This window comes from Salvelinus namaycush, chromosome 18, assembly GCF_016432855.1.
Source record: "Salvelinus namaycush isolate Seneca chromosome 18, SaNama_1.0, whole genome shotgun sequence".
Lineage (NCBI taxonomy): Eukaryota > Metazoa > Chordata > Actinopteri > Salmoniformes > Salmonidae > Salvelinus > Salvelinus namaycush.
This window is the reverse complement of record NC_052324.1, coordinates 3,746,991-3,768,259: the sequence shown is the minus strand read 5'-3', so window position 1 is coordinate 3,768,259 and position 21,269 is coordinate 3,746,991. Positions and strand designations below refer to the sequence as shown.

General features: G+C 42.9%; 1 protein-coding gene across 1 annotated transcript in view; it reads left to right on the top strand.

The window, feature by feature from the left end:
* The window catches only part of LOC120063506 (ras and EF-hand domain-containing protein homolog), a 30,151-nt gene extending 9,920 nt beyond the window's left edge, over positions 1 to 20,231 (top strand). The window contains exons 4-17 of the mRNA XM_039013882.1: positions 1,730 to 1,825; positions 2,214 to 2,291; positions 2,500 to 2,615; positions 4,394 to 4,462; positions 4,824 to 4,907; positions 5,452 to 5,517; positions 14,810 to 15,131; positions 15,434 to 15,568; positions 15,978 to 16,119; positions 16,431 to 16,512; positions 16,822 to 16,936; positions 18,284 to 18,403; positions 18,589 to 18,665; positions 19,823 to 20,231. Of these exons, the coding sequence (XP_038869810.1) occupies positions 1,730 to 1,825; positions 2,214 to 2,291; positions 2,500 to 2,615; positions 4,394 to 4,462; positions 4,824 to 4,907; positions 5,452 to 5,517; positions 14,810 to 15,131; positions 15,434 to 15,568; positions 15,978 to 16,119; positions 16,431 to 16,512; positions 16,822 to 16,936; positions 18,284 to 18,403; positions 18,589 to 18,665; positions 19,823 to 19,928 (1,608 nt within the window). The 3' untranslated portion in view covers positions 19,929 to 20,231. The remainder of the gene's footprint in view (positions 1 to 1,729; positions 1,826 to 2,213; positions 2,292 to 2,499; positions 2,616 to 4,393; positions 4,463 to 4,823; positions 4,908 to 5,451; positions 5,518 to 14,809; positions 15,132 to 15,433; positions 15,569 to 15,977; positions 16,120 to 16,430; positions 16,513 to 16,821; positions 16,937 to 18,283; positions 18,404 to 18,588; positions 18,666 to 19,822) is intronic.
* Positions 20,232 to 21,269: the final 1,038 nt, after the last annotated feature.

Below are 21,269 nucleotides of genomic sequence, written 5' to 3'. Positions count from 1 at the left end.
TCTACTACTTCAGCACTCATGCAGACCTGCCAACATGCACGCATTTTGCGTACCAACAACTTAATTCTCTGGCCATGTACGCAGGTACGAGATCCGAGTTAAAAGTACGCAGAAATGAATAGGGCCTGAGTTTTTTTTAAACTTATTTTTTTAAACATTTGAATAAAATATAAATCCACTGAGTAAATCTAACATCCCAATTCTCGAGCTGAAACACACAGACATCTACGGAGTTGTACGGAGATAAATACATCATTATTCGACGTAGCTACCCTGTGTGTGCCCCTCCTGTTTGTTGTGATGCTGAGTTTGCCGACTGTCAGATGTACGTAAACAGATGGACAAATCCCTGTGTTGTGTGTTGTGGAAAGGTTGTTGTTTAATTGTTTCAAGCTAACGTTAGCGAACATAAGATGGACATTCAGTGGGCTCTAAAGTGCCAGCAGTTCACTCGCATTTGCTAGTGAAAGAAATGAAATGCAAATACGAAAAGTAACTGGTCGCATTTGTGCGAGTGGGATATTCATTTAATTATGCGCCTCGTTAGTTGTATTTTCCATGTAACATTACAAGGATCACGCAACCTGATAACTGTAATTATGATCCATATCACAAAAAGCATTACAATAGTATAATAAAAAAATAAAAATTAACATATTGGCATTAAATGGAGTCGGGAGTTTCGAAGACTGCACGATGAAGAATGAATGAGTGTCTGGTATTAGCTATAAAGGCAATGCTTCTAAAATGCCTTTGCACTAGGTTTGAGATTTTATCAATTTCAAACATCTGAAATGATCTATGCGCTGCAAAAGAAATCCAATAGGCACCTTTACATAGGCTAAAACACCGGACTCTTCTAGCGAACAGCGTACAGATTCCCTTTGCGGTAGGCTACTTAAGCTTTGTGTAGCCAGTTTGCGGTCTGTGTCAATGCAATCATTTGTTTTTGTTTTTATGTAATTATGGATAACATGTTAATTTGATACTGATGCTCTGCTTCAAACATTTGTTCTTCTTATCATATCAGAGTTAAAAAAACAAACATGTTTTATCGTGGATAAGACATTTGTACATTCTGTACCTAAACAAATAACTTGTTATTATTTGTTTAATACAATTTTGAAAAACTCAAAGAATAAAGGCCCTTTGTGTGATTTTTACCATATGTGTAAATGGAATGCAGTCCAGAAAGAAAGTATACCAACCTTTTATAGACTTGATTTGGTACAATTCTACAATTGCGATCAGACTCACAAACAGCGTGTGCACGAGCATGCGGGAAATGAACACCCCAATTGGGTGTTCCGCGCGCGTCTGGTCCTCTAAAAAGTTGAACAGGGTTGGCAGGTCTGCTCATGTTCCTTGATACACCCTGGCCACCTCCACCTGTCACCCAAACTGCCCTAAAATAGCACCGCTCAAACTCTTATCAGTGGAACATAGAGGAGTGATATAAAAGAAGTGCAAACAAGCATACACATGCACACACACAGAAAAAACACACAACCGCATTCACACACACACAGAAACACACGCACGTGCATGCACATACACTGTGCCATTTGATTTGGACAGTAGTTGGTGTCTTGACAGTAGCTGTATCTGTATATTGACAGTGTGTGAACATTTGATGATGATGAAAGACTTTACAATTGTGTCTTGTATCCTTGTGGAGGCCATAAGAGATGGGATGATGCTACACCATGTTCTATTCTGTTATCGGTAGGAGGCCAATAGGACTGAGGCAGCTCTGAGTGAGCTGAAGAGACACTATGAGTCTGAGGTGTGTGAACTGCAGCACAAGCTCCAGAAGATGCAGCTGGTGAGTTTACCATTCGACTATTCATCACTTATACTGTTCCACCGGAAACACGCTGAAGATAACCTTTATATTTTAGGTGGTGTGAAATAAATATAAACTTTTCCAATAAAGTCTGAAACTTGATACACAGTTTGGGGCCAAGTTTCATGCTGTTAATGAAAAAGTGAACAATTAACCAATAATGTGGCATCTATTGCCTGGACTACTAGTCTAGCCAATCACTCCTGTTCACCCACTCAGCGTGTTGGTTCATTGGTTCATGAACATGTGAGACATCCAATCAGATTAACTCAATCACAATTGAATGAAATCCATCTATGCCATTGAAGATTGTGATTCACTGGCAGCAGGCAGCGATGTGTGTTAAAGGTGTCTACTCCCTCCTCAGATTGAAGACCAGTACAAGAACATCAACATGAAAGACGAGTCTTCAACCCTGAAGAGAAAGATCAACGAACTGACTCTGGTGAGATGGGTCTTCCTGCTAGTCCTATATCACTCTGTACACATCCTTTCTAACTCATCCATTTCCTGATCAAGACAATTGAGCTGACTCATTCTGGCTCTGACCATGCTGTCGTCTGTCGCTAAACCCTTCTCTCTTCTCTCTCTCTGTCTTTACCTCTCTCTCTCTCTTTACCTCTCTTTCTCTCTCTCACTCCCTCTCTCCCCAGGAAAACCAGCGGTTGAAGCAGGAGTTGATGCAGTCTCAAACTAACATAGCCTTCCTTCAGAGTGAACTGGCCTCTCTGAAGAGTGATCTGACAGACCACAGCATCAACTCTGAGCGGTGAGACACACACACACACACACACACACACACACACACACACACACACACACACACACACACACACACACACACACACACACACACACACACACACACACACACACACACACACACTTACTGTATCATGGGTGTTGGACACCCATTGTGTATGAGGCACAATAGTCGGTACAATCTCTTGTAAAATGCCTTACAAATGTCTTCATATATTACATAATCAGTGTTGAACTGTTAGTAAATCATACACATACACTACTGTTCAAAAGTTTGGGGTCACTTAGAAATGTCCTTGTTTTTGAAAGAAAAGCACATTTTTTGTCCATTAAAATAACATCAAATTGATCAGAAATACAGTGTAGACATTGTTAATGTTGTAAATGACTATTGTAGTTGGAAACGGCTGATTTTTAACGGAATATCTACATAGGCGTACAGAGGCCCATTATCAGCAACCATCACTCCTGTGTTCCAATGGCACGTTGTGTTAGCTAATCCAAGTTTATCATTTTAAAAGGCTAATTAATCATTAGAAAACCCTTTTGTAATTGTGCTCATTAACTTCTCTTGGGTAGGGGGCAGCATTCGGAATTTTGGATGAAAAGCATGCTCAAATTAAACTGCCAGCTACTCATCCCCAGAAGATAAGATATGCATATTATTAGTATATTTGGATAGCAAACACTCTGAAGTTTCTAAAACTGTTTGAATCATGTCTGTGAGTATAACAGAACTTATTTAGCAGGCGAAACCCCGAGGACAAACCATTCAGATTTCTTTTTTTTGAGGTCACTCTCTTTTCAATCACTAATCTAGTGATGTCATTAGGGCTTCCGAGTGGCGCAGAGGTCTAAGGCACTGCATCTCAGTGCTAGATGCGTCACTACAGACCCTGGTTTGATTCCAGGCTGTGTCACAACCGGCCGTGATTGGGAGTCCCATAGGGCGGTGCACAATTGGCCCAGCGTCATCCGGGTTAGGGTTTGGTCGGGGTAGGCCATCATTGTAAATAAGAATTTGTTGTTAACTGACTTGCCTAGGTTAAATCAAATAAAAAATAAAAGTAATACTCTAATATCTACGAGATGTATTACTATTTGTGAAATGATCAACCTGATTTTTCTACAGTGGCACATTGAGAATCCCAATGTACACTGAGACACACAACACACAGACACAAAGCCATAACACACACGTGAGCACACACACGCACACAGAGCCTGTGACACCTCATCCCAGCCTGTGCTGTAGGTTCGCCTTGAGCCATCCAGTCACTCAATCAGTCAGGCAATAGAGGCCACAGCCCCAGGCCAGTGTGACTGTGTGACTGCCTCCCTGCCTGTGTGCTTGGCTGCTCCCTCCCCTCCCTGGGGCGGTAACATGTTTTGAGGATTGTAACAGGATATCCTAGTGTGACCTCACACTCAGTCTCACAACCTGGTTACCTGGCAACCAGTCTCACACTTCGTCTTTGAACTTGTTCCAGTCAAACTAAGTTTGTGTTGTGAATGTGCCGATTCTTTGAGACTGTTGAAGTGTCTGCTTTTGTCTGCATTATTAGAATGTACATTCTCCTGTTTTTGGAGAATTAATGTATGTGTTTTGAGAGTGTGTGTAGTATGTGTTATTGTAGTTTATGTAGTATGTGTTATTGTAGTTTATGTAGTATGTGTTTTAAGGGGGGATTTGTAGTATGTGTTATTATAGTTTATGTAGTATGTGTTATGAGTGTTTATGAACGTGTATGTATTCGTTGTGAATGACTGTGTTTGTATGTGCAGGGATGAGGCGATGATGAGAGAGTTCTCTGATGAGAGGGAGAACCTGGAGCGACAGATAGAGATCCTACAGTAAGTCTGGCCAATCACAGTGCTTGTCTGACACATAAACAGGAACGCTGACAAATGCTCACCTGACCCACAAACAGGAATACTTCATGACTCACAACTTGATGTTACATCGAGTTGCCTGTAAACTGAGGAACATGAAGTTGTAAGCCTTGGGAGTTTTGTGAGTCTTAAAGAGTGTCTGTTTTTGAAAACCTCAAAAGTCATTTTCCTGAGAAGACCTGCCAACGGCTCTTTGATCACCTCTTCCCGTTCTTATCCTCTTCTCTCTCCTCTCTTTCTCTCCCTCTCCCCTCTCTCCTCCTCTGTTTCTCTCCCTCATCTCTCTCCTCTGCTTCTCTCCCTCCTCTGTTCCCCTCTATAGAACAGCCAACAGGAAGCTCCATGACAGTAACGACGGGCTGCGCAGTTCCCTGGAGAACACCCTCAGCAAGAGCAATAAGGTGAGGTAGACAACCACATAGCCATGGTAACACCAGCACGCTCTCTCTCTTGCTCTCTCCCTGCCTCTTATCTTTGTTCCTCCGTCCCTCTTTCAATTACCTCCCTATCCAACACCCCTTTTATCCTCCTCTTCCCATCACCCCCTCTCTCTCTCTCTCTCTGATCTCTCTGCTTTTAACGTCAGGGTTGAATCTCTAATGCCAGTCCTAAGGGCTTGTCTGTTGGAGGAATCAACTGAACCATGTTTGAGGCAATGACAGACAACAACAAAAACGACAGCAACAACAACACATTTCAGTCTTGACCCCTAACTCACTCTCCTCATAACCTCATAACTTCCACTCTGTCTCACACACTCTCATCTAACAATAATTCCTATACTCACACATAGGGTTCAGTACATACAGCTCAGTGCACACACACGTACGCACACACAAGTGAATGGACACACACCCACACATTAACAAAAACACACCCACACACACACACACACACAGTGACCCAGACAGTTGTGACAGTGATGTTGTGGTTGTGTTTCAGCGTGGTAGCAGTGCTTCCCCAGCCAGCACCATTAGCAGGAGGAGCAAGAGTATCTGTTACTCATCACCATACAGGTAAGACAGGACTGGACTAGCAACAGCCTGCTGGTGCGTTTGTGCAGACAGCGTCCAGTACATACACTCTAATACAGGTACACACTGCACACGTACATACATGTGTATGGAAGATTAGCACTGGACATGTGCGTGTTTGCATTGTATACTCATAGCCATCCATACAGGACACAAAACAGCACAGTCTATGTTCTAGCTTGGTTGTTGGAGCTAGCTTAGTGGTACAGTGGTTGCTCCTTTAAAAGTTGTGTCATTCTCTGGCACGTTATTTAATTGTCAGCCATTTTTTCTGTTAATGCAAGTCAGTGCTAGTTTGACCACCAGAGGGCATCTTTGAGAAGCATTTGCTAGTCTTCCATATTGGCATTACCAGAGAATTTAAAACCTTTTTTGTAATAACATAGTATATGGGATTGATTTTAAGAAATTTGGCTAAATTAATTTGATTAGTATTATGGTGTTTCTATTCCGAGAAAAACGAAACCCTCAGGGTTTCTGTTAGGATGGAATGGAAAATATGGCGCTGTACAATGTGATAGTCGGGAATAGACTGCATGCAGCATAAGAGGATTCTAAATTGTTTGCCTTCATTAGACAACTTTGTTCCAATATTTCTGTAATTCAGTGATATTTATTCCGATAGTAATTCGTTATGGATCCATAACTAAATAAACATCAGCATTTTGAAAGAGTATTTTTATCATTATTTTATTAACGAAAGCATAAAGATGCTGATGAAGAAATACAGTACTGTACAGTATATGCTTTACATTTGGATAATAAAGCATTTAAATATTTTGAAGATATAAGCCACCTGCATTTGTTATTAGTCTACTGTGCAGTCTGACAAGTAAACATAGCCCACAGTACATACTGTAGTAAACATGGGAAAGTGTCTAATTCCTTACATAAGGGAGAGCAGGCCATGTCTGTACTAGAGAATGCGGGCATGCCGGAGACCAGGGTGCAATTCCCCAACCGGGGGAAAGGAGTAGGCTGTCCTTGTAAATAAGAATTTGTTCTTAACTGATTCCATATGTGTTATTTCATAGTTGTGATGTCTTCACTATTATTCTACAATGTATAAAATAGTAAAAATAAAGAAAAATCCTGGAATGAGTAGATGTGTCCAAACTTTTGACTGGTACTTGCTTAATTCATTTGATTAATATTATGATGTTTCTATTCCAAGAAAGGGTGGAAAGTAGGGTGGAAAATAAAATATGGCGCTGTACAACGTGACGGTCGGCAGTACAGTACTGGGCTATTTAGCTAAAGAATCCCTGTGTTGTGTGGGCAGGGCACACGGGAGACCGGGGTTCAATTTCCCGATGGGGAGGAAGGAGTAGGCTGTCCTTGTAAATAAGAATTTGTTCTTAACTGACTTGCCTAGTTAAATAAAGGTTACACTAAGAGCATAACATTTCTGCACCCTAATTTTCAAACTCTAGTCTAACCTATACCCAAACGGAGATTAATAAGTGAAAATATAAATCTCATTGATTTATCAAGACTGGTCCCCATGCTTGTCTCACAGCAGCGTGAAACGGTGCTAAGATAGTTGTAGGCTTTTGCTTCAAATCCTATTGCTTCTAACTTCAATATGCTCTTTAAATAAATAAGACCTACACCACTTTTAGCAGCACATTACTCAACACTAATGAGACAAATTTCGCCTCTGGTAGGCCTACAGTATATCTAAAAATATTTTTTTCAGTGACATGACTCTCAGTCAATAATTACATTTAGAGGATTCTAAATGAATATCTAAGAGGCATTTTCCATTAGGATCTGTGATAATATGTATGGGGATTTTATATAATTCTAAATGAACTAATAATAATAATAATCACTTTGCTTAAAAAGTAACAATATTTTGGAGATTTTCTTTCATTTAACTTCCTATGGCTGCAATCCTGTTAACAGGATGATATGACAACAGCCAGTGAAAGTGCAGGGCGCCAAATTCAAACAACAGAAATCTCATAATTCAAATTCCTCAAACATACATGTATTTTATACCATTTTAAAGGTAATCTTGTTGTTAATCCCACCAAAGTGTCCGATTTCAAATAGGCTTTTCAGCGAAAGCACCACAAACGATTATGTTAGGTCACCGCAAAATCACAGACAAACACAGTCATTTTTCCAGCCAAAGACAGGAGTCACAAAAAGCAGAAATAGAGATAAAATTAATCACTAACCTTTGATGATCTTCATCAGATGACACTCATAGTACTTCATGTTACACAATTACATATATGTTTTGTTCGATAAAGTTAATATTTATATCCAAAAACCTCAGTTTACATTGGCGCCATGTTCAGAAATGCCTCCAAAATATCCGGAGAAATTGCAGAGAGCCACGTCAAATAACATAAATACTCATCAGAAACTTTGATGAAAGATACATGTTTTACATAGAATTAAAGATACACTTGTTCTTAATGCAACCGCTGTGTCATATTTCAAAAAGCTTTACGGCAAAAGCACAATATTCAATAAACTGAGAACAGCGTTCAGCCACAAAAGCAAGCCATACAGTTACCCGCCAAATTGTGCAGTCAACAAAACTCATAAAAAGCATTATAAATCTTCACTTACCTTTGCTGATCTTCGTCAGAATGCACTCCCAGGACTCCCACTTCCAAAAGAAATGTTAGTTTTGTTCAGAATGTCCATAATTTATTTCCAAATAGCTTTTTGTTAGCGTGTTTGGTAAACAAATCCAACGTCAGGAAGCGCGTTCACTAAAAGCAGACGAAATGTCCAAAAGTTCCGTAACAGTCAGTAGAAACATGTCAAACGATGTATTGAATCAATCTTTAGAATGTTTTTAACATAAATCTTGAATAACGTTCCAACCGGAGAATTACATTGACTTCAAATGTGCGATGGAACATAGCTCCCTCTGATGTGAACGCGCATGGCCAGGTCATGGTAGACCTGACTATTTCCTGTCTCCTTCGGCCCCACTTCACAGTAGAGGCATCAGACAAGGTTCTACAGACGGTTGACATCTAGTGGAAGCCGCAGGAAGTGCAAACTCATCCATATCCCACTGTTTGTTCAATAGGGGCTGTGTTGAAAATCTATCAACCTCAGAATTCCCACTTCCTGTTTGGATTTTTTCTCAGGTTTTTGCCTGCAATATGAGTTCTGTTATACTCACACACACCATTCAAACAGTTTTAGAAACTTCAGAGTGTTTTCTATCCAATACGAATAATAATATGCATATATTAGCAACTGGGACTGAGTAGCAGGCAGTTTACTATGGGCACCTCTGTGCACCTTTCATCTAAGCTACTCAATACTGCCCCTGCAGCCATAAGAAGTGAGCGAGGAAAAAAGCAATTCTTGAACATGGGGTGAGACATTCTCACTAATTTGTAAATAGAGCCAGTTGGTTATTTTGAATTATTTCTTTCTGGAGAGACCTAACTTGATTATTTTCAGTCAACACATAGATCTTAAGAATATCATAGAATATAATTGAACATTTTAGTTTCTCCATGCTTAACTCAGAGCAGCGCGAAACAGTGTTGAAATAGACGTCCACAGCGGGAAGGTTAAATATAGCGATATTTTGGAGATTATTTCATTTTCAAAAAAATGACAGTGAGCAATTGTAATCTGAGTAACGGCCAAAATAATATTTATAAAGGCCAAAATATAGCCCTGCTAATAGCCATAATGGCGCTGTACAATGTGACTGTGTGTTTGAAAGAGTATTTTCCAGTAAGCAACAATTTGTTTACCTTCATTAGACAACTTTGTTCCAATATTTCTGTAATTCAGTGATATTTATTCCCATAGTAATTCGTTATGGATCCATAACTAAATAAACATCAGCATTTTGAAAGAGTATTTTAATCATTATTTTATTAACGAAAGCATAAAGATGCTGATGAAGAAATACAGTACTGTACAGTATATGCTTTTACATTTGGATAAAAAAAACATTTAAGCATTTTGAAGATATAAGCCACCTGCATTTGTTTATTAGGCTACTGTGCAGTCTGACAAGTAAACATACCCTACAGTACATACTGTAGTAAACATGAGAAAGTGCCTGATTCCTTACATAAGGGAGAGCAGGCCATGTCCAGACTTTCTCGGTGACCTCAAGTACTCAATAACTCTGTCTTTAATGCTTTTCGGGTTGTCTCAGAAACTTCTGAGACACAGTATTAATGATGAAGACCCGGAGGTTCACTGGTAAGCCACATTTGCCTCGGGATCCATCCCAGTTTGTATTCTGTGCCCACTCGTGGTATCTCTCTTTGGTTACACATCCTTGGAATAGCAGAACAGCATAACGGTCCGGCCTTCCCTTGCTGTGCCCGGTGAGCAGTTGGTCAAGTTCTGTTGTCAGAAGAGGAATGGAAATGTCAGGGTGAACCGACGACCTGACGAACCCGCCACGTATGTTGACTCTGCCTGTCGGAGGGGGAGTTCCAGAGCTCACAGGTGTGCCTGGCATGGATTGTGACTCCATCTCGTTCCTCGTCCTTTTCTGCGCGTCATTCTCCACCTGACTCCGCCAATGCCGCCTGACTCTCCACAAATGCCGCTCATTTCAGCAAGGTTTTACCTGTGGTCGTGGAGCTGGGTGGAAGTGTGACTAAAATGTAGATTAAATAAACATCCGCATTTTAATGTCTTTTTTCTCTATTTTATTAACAAAAGCATAAAGATGTTGATGAAGAAATACTGTACTCCTGTTTTGAGTTAGAAATGTAACACTTTAGAGTACTTAAGCATCGAATACATGGCAAGTTGAGGGATTTTCACAACAGTAGCCGGGCTATAAAAAGTATATTGTCCTGCTAATAGGAAACATTTGCATGATGGGTTACACCTGCTACAGTTGTGAAGACACAGCATCTTGTTTACATTCTTTATTGTAACCACAATGTCACAAATCATTTGTATCTACCAGTTGTCACTGGTCAAAAATTGTAAGTAGGCCTAATAAAAAAAAATCTACTTCTATGAGGCTGTTAAGCCTCATAGCCTATCTCAGCCAGTTAAGTTATTTTATATTGGTCCAGGCTCCGAAGAAATAGACTCCAATTAATTAATGTTGTTTGTAAAGTCAAATTAAAATGAAGATTATTGTTGAAATGAATTGATTGACTGGTGTAGGTTTTCTCCATCTGTTGGTGTGCAACACTTGCATAACAAGTTAGCTATATTGTCAGCACCAGCCACTGTTCACCTCCTATTGATTGCGCTGCAGTTAGCGCCAGTAGTTTTTTAAATTGAACATTTATTTAACTAGGCAAGTCAGGTAAAAACAAATTCTTATTTACAATCACGGCCTACACCGGCCAAACCCGGATGACGCTGGGCCAATTGTGCGCCACCCTATGGCACTCTCAATCACGGTCGGATGTGATATTCAAGCCAGGGACTGTATTCAAGCCAGGGACTGTAGTAATGCCTCTTGCCCTGAGATGCAGTGCCTTAGACCGCTGTGCCACTCGGGAGCCATGACCAATATATATAACCGTGTGTAGGTACAGTTGAAGTCAGAAGTTTACATTCACCTTAGCCAAATACATTTCAACTCAGTTTTTCACAATTCCTGACATTTAATCCTAGTAAAAATTCCCTGTCTTAGGTCAGTTAGGATCACCACTTTATTTTAAGAATGTGAAATGTCAGAATAATAGTAGAGAGAATTATTTATTTGAGCTTTTATTTCTTTCATCACATTCCCAGTGGGTCAGAAGCTTACATACACTCAATTAGTATTTGGTAGCATTGCCTTTAAATTGCTTAACTTGGGTCAAACGTTTCGGGTAGCCTTCCATAAGCTTCCCACAATAAGTTGGGTGAATTTTGGCCCATTCCGTCTGACAGTGCTGGTGTAACTGAGTCAGGTTTGTAGGCCTTGCTCGCACACGCTTTTTCAGTTCTGTCCACAAATGTTCAATAGGATTGAGGTCAGGACTTTGTGATGGCCACTCCAATACCTTGACTTTGTTGTCCTTAAGCCATTTTGCCACAACTTTGGAAGTATGCTTGGGGTCATTGTCCATTTGGAAGACCCATTTGCGAGCAAGCTTTAACTTCCTGACTGATGTCTTGAGATGTTGCTTCATTATATCCACTTCATTTTCCTTCCTTCTTCGGCTTGCAAGCCTCCCCCTTTTCCTCCAAACATAACGATGGTCATTATGGCCAAGCAGTTCTATTTTTGTTTCATCAGACGAGAGGACATTTCTCCAAAAAGTACGATCTTTGTTCCCATGTGCAGTTGCAAACCGTAGTCGGGCTTTTTTATGGCGGTTTTGGAGAAGTGGTTTTTCCTTGCTGAGCGGCCTTTCAGGCTATATAGGACTTGTTTTACTGTGGATATAGATACTTTTGTACCTGTTTCCTCCAGCATCTTCACAAGGTCTGCTGTTGTTCTGGGATTGATTTGCACTTTTCGCACCAAGGTACGTTCATCTCAAGGAGACAGAACGCGTCTCCTTCCTGTGCGGTATGACGGCTGCGTTGTCCCATGGTGTTTATACTTGCATACTATTGTTTGTACAGATGAACGTGGTACCTTCAGGCGTTTGGAAGTTGCTCCCAAGGATGAACCAGACTTGTGGAGGTCTCCAATTTTTTTTCTGAGGTTTTGGCTGATTTCTTTTGATTTTCCAATGATGCAAGCAAAGAGGCACTGCATTTGAAGGTAGGCCTTGAAATACATCCACAGGTACACCTCAATTGACTCAAATGATGTCAATTATTTGAAGCCTCTAAGGCCATGACATCATTTTCTGTAATTCTCCACGCTGTTTAAAGGCACTGTCAACTTAGTGTATGTAAACTTCTGACCCACTGGAATTGTGATTAAGTGAATTAATCTGTCTGTAAACAATTGTTGGAAAAATGACTTGTGTCATGCACAAAGTAGATGTTCTAACCGACTTGCCAAAACTATAGTTTGTTAACAAGAAATTTGTGGAGTGGTTAAAAAATGAGTTTTAATGACTCCAACTTTAGAGTATGTGTCACAATTGTTGAAATGAGGCGACCAAGGCGCAGCGTGCGTAGAGCTCCACATTATATTTAATAGTGAAAACTTACAACCAAAACAACAAAGAAAAACAAACGTGCAGTAATGCAGTGCTCAACGCAACTAAACACAAAACAAGATGGGAAAGGTGGAAAGGTGGAAAAAGGCTGCCTAAATATGATCCCCAATCAGAGACAACGATAGACAGCTGCCTCTGATTGGGAACCATACCAGGCCAACATAGAAACGAAAAACTAGAATGCCCACACTAATCACACCCTGACCTAGCCAAATAGAGAAATAAAAAGGCTATTTAAGGTCAGGGCGTGACAGTACCCCCCCAAAGGTGCGGACTCCGGCAGCAAAACCTGACTCTATAGGGGAGGGTCCGGGTGGGCATCTAGCCTTGGTGGCGGCTCCGGTTCGGGACGTAGACCCCACTCCGCTAGCTGATCCCTCCGCTTCCGTGGAACCGGACCGTGGATCGTCGCCGGAGGCTCCGGACGGTGGATCGTTGCCGGAGGAACCAGACCGTAGATCGTTGCCGGAGGGACCGGACCGTAGATCGTCGTCGGGGACTCCGGACCGTGGATCGTCGCCGGAGGAACCGGACCATGGATCATCGCCGGAGGCTCCGGACCGTGGATCATCGCCGGGGGCTCTGGACTGCCGACCGTCGCTGGAGGCTCCGGACTGCCGGCCGTCTCAGGAGGCTCCGGACTGCGGACCGTCTCAGGAGGTTCCGGACTGCGGACCGTCTCAGGAGGTTCCGGACTGCGGACAGTCTCAGGAGGTTCCGGACTGCGGACAGTCTCAGGAGGTTCCGGACTGTGGACCGTCGTTGGCGGTTCCGGACTGTGGACCGTAGTTGGAGGTTCCGGACTGTGGACCGTCGTTGGAGGTTCCGGACTGTGGACCGTCGTTGGAGGTTCCGGACTGTGGACCGTCGTTGGAGGTTCCGGACTGTGGACCGTCGCGGGAGGTTCCGGACTGTGAAACGTCGCCGGAAGCTCTGGACTCGGAACTGTCGCCGGAAGCTCTGGACTGGGGATCGTCGCCGGAAACCTGGTGCGTGGGTCCGGCACTGGTGGTACTGGGCTGGTGACACGCACCTCAGGGCGAGCGCGAGGAGCAGGCACAGGACGTCCTGGAATGGGGAGGCGCACTGGAGGCCTGACGCGTGGGGCCGATACAGGTGGCACCGGGCTGGTGACACGCACCTCAGGGCGAGTGTGGGGAGGAGGCACAGGAAGTACTGGACTGTGGAGGCGCACTGGAGGTCTAGAGCGTAGAGCTGGCACAACGCGTCCTGGGCAAAGGACCACCTTCGCACGGCACGTGCGGGGAGCTGGCACAGGACGCACTGGGCTGTGAAGGTGCACCGGAGATACAGCACGTAGAGCCGGCACAGGATATCCTGGATCAAAGAGGTGCACTGGAGACCAGGCGTGCTGAGCCGGCACCACCCGTCCTGGACAGATGCCCACTTTCGCACGGCAAGTGCGGGGAGCTCGCACAGCACGCACCGGGCTGTGGATGCGCACTGGGGACACAGTGCGTATCACCGCAAAACATGGTTTCTGCCCGGTCACACGCTCCCCACGGTGAGTACGGGGAGTTGGCTCTGGTTTAAACCCTGGCTCCGCCAACCACCCCGTGTGCCCCTCCAAACAAAATTGGGGGGCTGCCTCTCAGGCTTCCGTCGTGGTCGCGAACCCCTGTGTCGTCGTTGTTCCTCCCTCGCTGCCTCCGTCTGCTCCCATGGAAGGCGATCCTTTCCGGCCTGGATCTCCTCCCACGTCCAGGATCCCTTACCGTCCAAGATATCCTCCCATGTCCAGGATGTCTGCTCCTCCTGGCCACGCTGCTTTGTCCGTTTGTGGTTCTGTCACGATTGTTGAAATGAGGCGCGTGACAGTATGTAAACTTCCGACTTCAACTGTAGATACGTGTGTAGGTACAGTTGAAGTCGAAAGTTTACATACACTTACCAGCGACGGGTGGCATAATGTCAAATTTGTCATTGGAACCACTCGATATGATTGGTCATATAAAAACCTTGGGACCCTGATGCATAATGAGTGCTCTAACTCCCCCCTGCGGTGGTCGGGATCAATGAAGCCGTGATTCTGGGTACCTCTTAAGTCCCGCGGTGTAAGCTCGCAACTTTTAAAGGAGGAACCACTGTAGCGAGGAAAGGTTTCTGTTTCGAGTAGACTGTGTGGATGTTGTGACTGACAGGAATGCCTCTGTCTGTCTATACTGTCCCAGGTTCTACCAGGCGGGTGTGGATGGTGTGGATGTGGACGAAGACCTGCTGGGCCTTTGTGGAGGTGAAGGTGGTAGGAGTTCTCTGGGGTGTCGGCGGACCAGTCTGGACACCCTAGCCCTGGCTCTGTGTGACCCGGCCATGCAGCGCAAACGCAGCTGTGAGGTAGACAGCCTGCCCGAGAGCTGCCTAGACAGCGGCATGTCCACGCTGCGTGGCTCCAACAACGGATATGACTCTGAGCAGGAGGTGAAAGGGCACGAGGAGGAACAGAGGATGGCCGGGAACACAGACAGCCTGGCGGGGGACCACTCAGACAACGACGTAAGACACACAAACATACAGTAATACACACACACACACACACACACACTACATACAAACACACACACATAGACTATGCCGTAGTACACACATACATGTACGCACTATACGCACACACACAGACACATGCTTATTACACACACAGACACACAAACACACACACACTTTACAGTAATGCACAACACACACACACACACAAAGACGTTATACACACGTCGTCATCCACTTGTACTACGTACACTTATTGTTACTGATAACGCTCATTATGTAAAGATGTTAATGCGATAGTGTTATTGTGTCAGGTTGCAGAGATGCGGGATGAGATGGTGTTTGGATCAGACAGTGATTCTGTCCTGGACTGGAAACCTTTGGAGTCAGTCAGCCGGACCAGCTCTGGAGCGTCCACACGCAAGGCCCTCTCTGCCATCACCAATGAGGTATAGGACAGAGGGCAGTGGTGTGAGAAGAGAGGAGAGCGTAAATCCTGGATTGTAGAACTCAATTAAAAGCACATTTTGGAGCTTTAAAACCATTTTAAAAAGAAACAGACACTTGGCGGATTTACTTGGTTAGCAGGCAGACGTATTAGAAAACACTTGAGTGTAAATGGTTGACTTAGTTCAGGAGAAACTGTTGATTGTTGACTATGCATGACAAGTGAGTTGACATCATTCCAGTATTATGACATGGTCCGGTACATTACAGTCAAGGTGTGCCTTTAACCTCTTTCACTTTCTTTCTTTCTCTCTCGCTCCCGCTCTCTCTTCCTCTCACGCTCTCTCTCGCTCTCTCTCTGTGTCTCCCTCTCCCTCTCTCTCTCTCTCTCTGTGTGTATAGGGTAAAGAGAAGGAGTCAGCTGACCTGGGCTATATGACATCAGAGAAGGCCTACAGGGTGGTGTTGGCTGGCGACGCAGCGGTGGGCAAGTCCAGCTTCCTGCTCCGCCTCTGCAAGAACGAGTTCCGAGGAAACAGCAGCGCTACCCTGGGTGGGTGTGTCAAGCGCGCCTGTGTTAGCTCTCACCTGTTTACAGTATCATTCTATCCACACATGACTTTTGACTGTAAACGGTGAACAAGGAGTTAGTCTAGCTGCACCGCTCGGGCTCGGTTAAGCACGCTTTCACACTACTCTCCCCGACACAGCTTGGCTTGTTAAGTCTCCAAAGGCTCTATCCCATGGTGCTGGTCTTGTATGCATGCCTAGTTGCCTGGGACAGATATAGAATGTATATTTCGATGGTAATGGGATTGTCTTTTGGAGTAGTGTGTTTGAACGTCCTCTTGTGTTGATCCTCAGGGGTGGACTTTCAGATGAAGACTCTAGTAGTGGATGGAGAGCCCACCCTTCTACAGTTGTGGGACACAGCAGGCCAGGAGAGGTGTGTGTTTGTGTGTGTATGTGTGTGGACACGTTTGACTATATTTGTGAGTACCAAAAGTCCTCACAAGAATAGTAAACCAACAAATATTCAGAGAAGTGAGGACATTTTGCCGGTCCTCACTTGTAAAAAGGAGAGTTTAGGGGTTAGGTTTAGTGTTAGGGAAGATTTAGGGTTAGAGTCAGGGTCAGGGGTTAGTGAGAGCTGTGTGTGTGTGTGTTTGCATGCATGCCTGTGTGTGTGTGTTATTTCAGCCAATCTATGTAGTGGTGCTCTGTTAACCTCTATCCCTGTGTGTGTGTGTCCTAGGTTCCGCAGCATTGCGAAGTCCTACTTCAGACGAGCCGACGGGGTCCTCCTGCTGTATGATGTCACCTGTGAACAGAGCTTTCTCAACGTGAGAGAATGGGTGGACATGATTGAGGTAGTAATAATTTATATAATACATTTTTACATCCAATTGATATGACACTTTTCCAAGATGCTCAAAGCACTTCACATTATTTTTTTAATTTTATTTAACTAGGCAAGTCAGTTAAAAACAAATTCTTATTTACTATGACGGCCTACCGGGGAACAGGGGTTTACTGCCTTGGTCAGGGGAAGAAAGACAGATTTTTACCTCGTCAGCTCGTGGATTCGATCCAGCAACCTTTCAGTTGTTGGGCCAACGCTCTAACCACTAGGCTACCTGCCACCCCACATAGTAAGGTTAAAACTCACCTCATCCACCACCAATGTGTAGCACACATCTGGGTGATGCCACGGGATGTAACATTTTGGGAGGAGAATGACTGTGAGACAGTCACAGTGACTTTTAAAATGACATCCTACTCCAAAATGAATGAATATAAACATTTAAAATATATGGCAAATAGAAATCAAACTGGATGGACATCAGAAGTAGAGGAAGGCCAGGGCTAAAAACAAACAAAATATAACTATTGTAAAATAGATTGTGTCTGTAAAATGTGTATAGTATGTATAAGCTGGAAGTAGAAGCCTAAGTGTTATTGTTTATTAGTTTACTCCAATTAAGGGGAGGGGTGAAAAGGTTTGCGGGGAACAATAAAGGAAGGTATATATTTTTTTTTAAGTGTGTATGTGTATATATGTATATATATGTATTTTTTATATATATGTACATATGTGGGTATGTGTATATATATTTACCCCCAAAATATATGGGGGATTGGAAATGATGCAAACAATTACATTGATGGAAGCAACAATCTATCTGCAATATTAAAGGTGATCCAACCTCTAAATTTTTTTTTACATTTTTATTTCCCTCTACAGAAATGAACCCAATATAACAATAGTCCATATTATCAGGCACGTGTGATATTTGGTAATCATTATTATCACCTGGTGTAGCCCACCTGATGCAGCATAGTGGCTATAAATAATTAGGCTGAAGGTTGCCGATTTACCCCATTGGGCTAATCATTAACCAGATCACGAACTCTAAAGTCTAAACATTAGCCTATCTTGTTGCTAGTTATAGCAACATCCCACTGGGCAAAAACTGGTTGAAGCAACGTTGTGTCCATGTCATTGCAGTGTTGAGTTGTGTGATAAGTGTGTGCATCCCAAATGGCACCCTACAGTGCACTACTTTTGACCAGAGCCATATGGGCCCTGGTCAAAAGTAGTGCACAATAATGGGAATAGGGTGCCATTTGGGACGCATATCCGTTTTGAGTTTTGGATAGTTGTGTTTGTCGGTGTTGTTGGCCTGTGTTTTAACCTGCTGTCCATCTGTGTTCAGGACGTGTCCCAGGATGACATTCCCATCATGCTAGTTGGAAATAAGTGTGACCTGAGGGAGCAAGCGCTACAGGACAGTGTCACCTGTGTCCCCACCAGCTTCGGAGAGAAGCTGGCCATGGTGAGACCACTCAACCCCAACGTCTTACTTACACCTTTTACATTAGTTACATTTGTCATTTTGCAGATTATCTTATCCAGAGGGATTGACAGTCACGTCTAGTTGTCCCCTAGAATATAGCCTGATCAGGTCAATGTATGGAACTTCGGCCTGATTTGAGAGTTGCGTTGTTTGTTTCCTATCAGACATATAACGCCCTCTTCTGTGAGACTAGTGCTAAAGACGGATCTAATGTCATAGAGGCCGTGCTGCATCTGGCCAGGTAAGAAATACCGGATCCTAGACATCTCTGTTCTCTCTCTGCTAAGTGATCTTTACCTGTAAATGTGTTGCTCCTTAGAGTACTCTCTGATCTGACTGAGTTGGATACTTTTTAATATTTTTTTACAGGACCAAAATGTAGAACAACATGTAAAGTTTTGCTGGCCTCTAGTGTGCAAGAGTGTTCTGTACTCTAATTAATCAATAAGGCACAAGGAGGTGTGGTATATGGCCAGTATACCACAGCTAAGGGCTGTTCTTACGTATGATGCATCGGAGTGCCTGGACACAGCCCTTAGCCGTGGTATATTGGCCATATACCACAAACCCCCGAGGTACCTTATTGATATTATAAACTGGTTACCAACGTAATTAGAGCAGTAAAATTTATGTTTTGTCATACCCATGGTAATAGGTCTGATATACCACAGCTGTCAGCCAATCAGCAATAAGGGCTCGAACCACCCAGTTTATTATTGTCACGGTCGTCGTTAGGTGAAAGAGAGGACCAAGGCGCAGCGTGATATAAATACATCTTCTTTTTTAATAGAAGAAGAAACGAACACGAACACTAATACAAACTAGACAAAACAACAAACGACCGTGAAGCTATCAAACGTAAGTGCAGACACAAGCAACTAACGTCAAAACATAGACAATTACCCACAACCTACCTAATGCCTATGGCTGCCTAAATACGGCTCTCAATCAGAGACAACGATAGACAGCTGTCTCTAATTGAGAATCAATCCAGGCAACCATAGACTTACATAAACACCTACACTGAACACAACCCCATGAACTCTACAAAACCCCCTAGACAATACACATACCCTAGACTAGACAAAAAACACACAAACATCCCCCATGTCACACCCTGACCTAACTAAAATAATAAAGAAAACAAAGATAACTAAGGCCAGGGCGTGACAATTATGCCCATAAGCAATAAGCACCTCGGGAGTTTGTGGGTTCCGAGTTGCGTCGTGCCTAACAACAGCCTTTAGCCATGGTATATTGGCCATATACCACACCTCTCGGGCTTTATTGCTTAATTATACTAATGCCAATACAGTGGAGGTATGCCTTTAACTCTCTTTCTCTATTCTTCTTCTCTTTTGTTCTCGTTCTCCTCCTCCTCCCCACTCCCCCCATTAGAGAGATGACCAAGCAGGTTCATGGGGATGAGAACCAGGAGTCTGTGACTAACCTCTACAGAAGTCCCAACAAGAAGATGCCCACTGTCACCTGCTGCACAGGATAAGAAACCACACAGGAACACTACTAGAGTAACCAAAACTCAGCACCAGAGCAACCACAGCAACAGAACACCCCAATACTAGAACACTGTCAGCAAAGACAGAACAAGAGAAAAATGAGACTTCAGAATAACAGAACACAGGAGAATCCAGTCAGAACACTTGAGTACCATAACACTAGAATATCAGAACAGCTGATTTTCTCATATGAGATCAACTGTGCTTGTTTTAACTTCTACTTGCACACAATCCCGGATCCGGGAGCACCCCCATCAGTAAAAAAGCTGACTAGCATAGCCTAGCATAGCGTCACAAGTAAATACTAGCATCTAAATATCATTAAATCACAAGTCCAAGACACCAGATTAAAGATACACATCTTGTGAATCCAGCCATCATTTCTGATTTTTAAAATGTTTTACAGGGAAGACACAATATGTATTTCTATTAGCTAACCACGATAGCAAAAGACACAACTTTTTTTTCCCACCATTTTTTTCCTGCATAGGTAGCTATCACAATTTCGACCAAATAAAGATATAAATAGTCACTAACCAAGAAACAACTTCATCTGATGACAGTCTGATAACATATTTATTGTATAGCATATGTTTTGTTAGAAAAATGTGCATATTTCAGGTATAAATCATAGTTTTACATTGCAGCCACCATCACAACTCTCACCAAAGCAACTAGAATAACTACAGAGACCAATGTGAATTACCTAAATACTCATCATAAAACATTTATGAAAAATACACAGCGTACAGCAAATGAAAGACAAAGATCTTGTGAATCCAGCCAATATTTCAGATTTTTTAAGTGTTTTACAGCGAAAACACAATATAGCATTATATTAGCTTACTACAATAGCCAACCACACAACAGCATTGATTCAAGCCAACAATAGCGATAACGAATAAACCAGCAAAAGATATTAATTTTTTCACTAACCTTCTCAAACTTCTTCAGATGACAGTCCTATAACATCATATTACACAATACATATAGAGTTTGTTCGAAAATGTGCATATTTAGCGGCACAAATCGTGGTTATACAATGAGAATAGTAGCCAAGCTGCCAACAAAATGTCGGGAGAAATCTTGGGAGAGGCACCTAATCTAATCATTAACTAATCATAAACTTGACTAAAAAATACAGGTTGGACAGCAAATGAAAGATACATTAGTTCTTAATGCAACCGCTGTGTTAGATTTTAAAAATTAACGTTACTACGACATACAGCGTGCGTTAAAGCGAGACCGCACCGAAATTAATGGCGGAATAGGAGTTTTACATTTTTCAACAGAACAACGAATTAACATCATAAATAGTTCTTACTTTT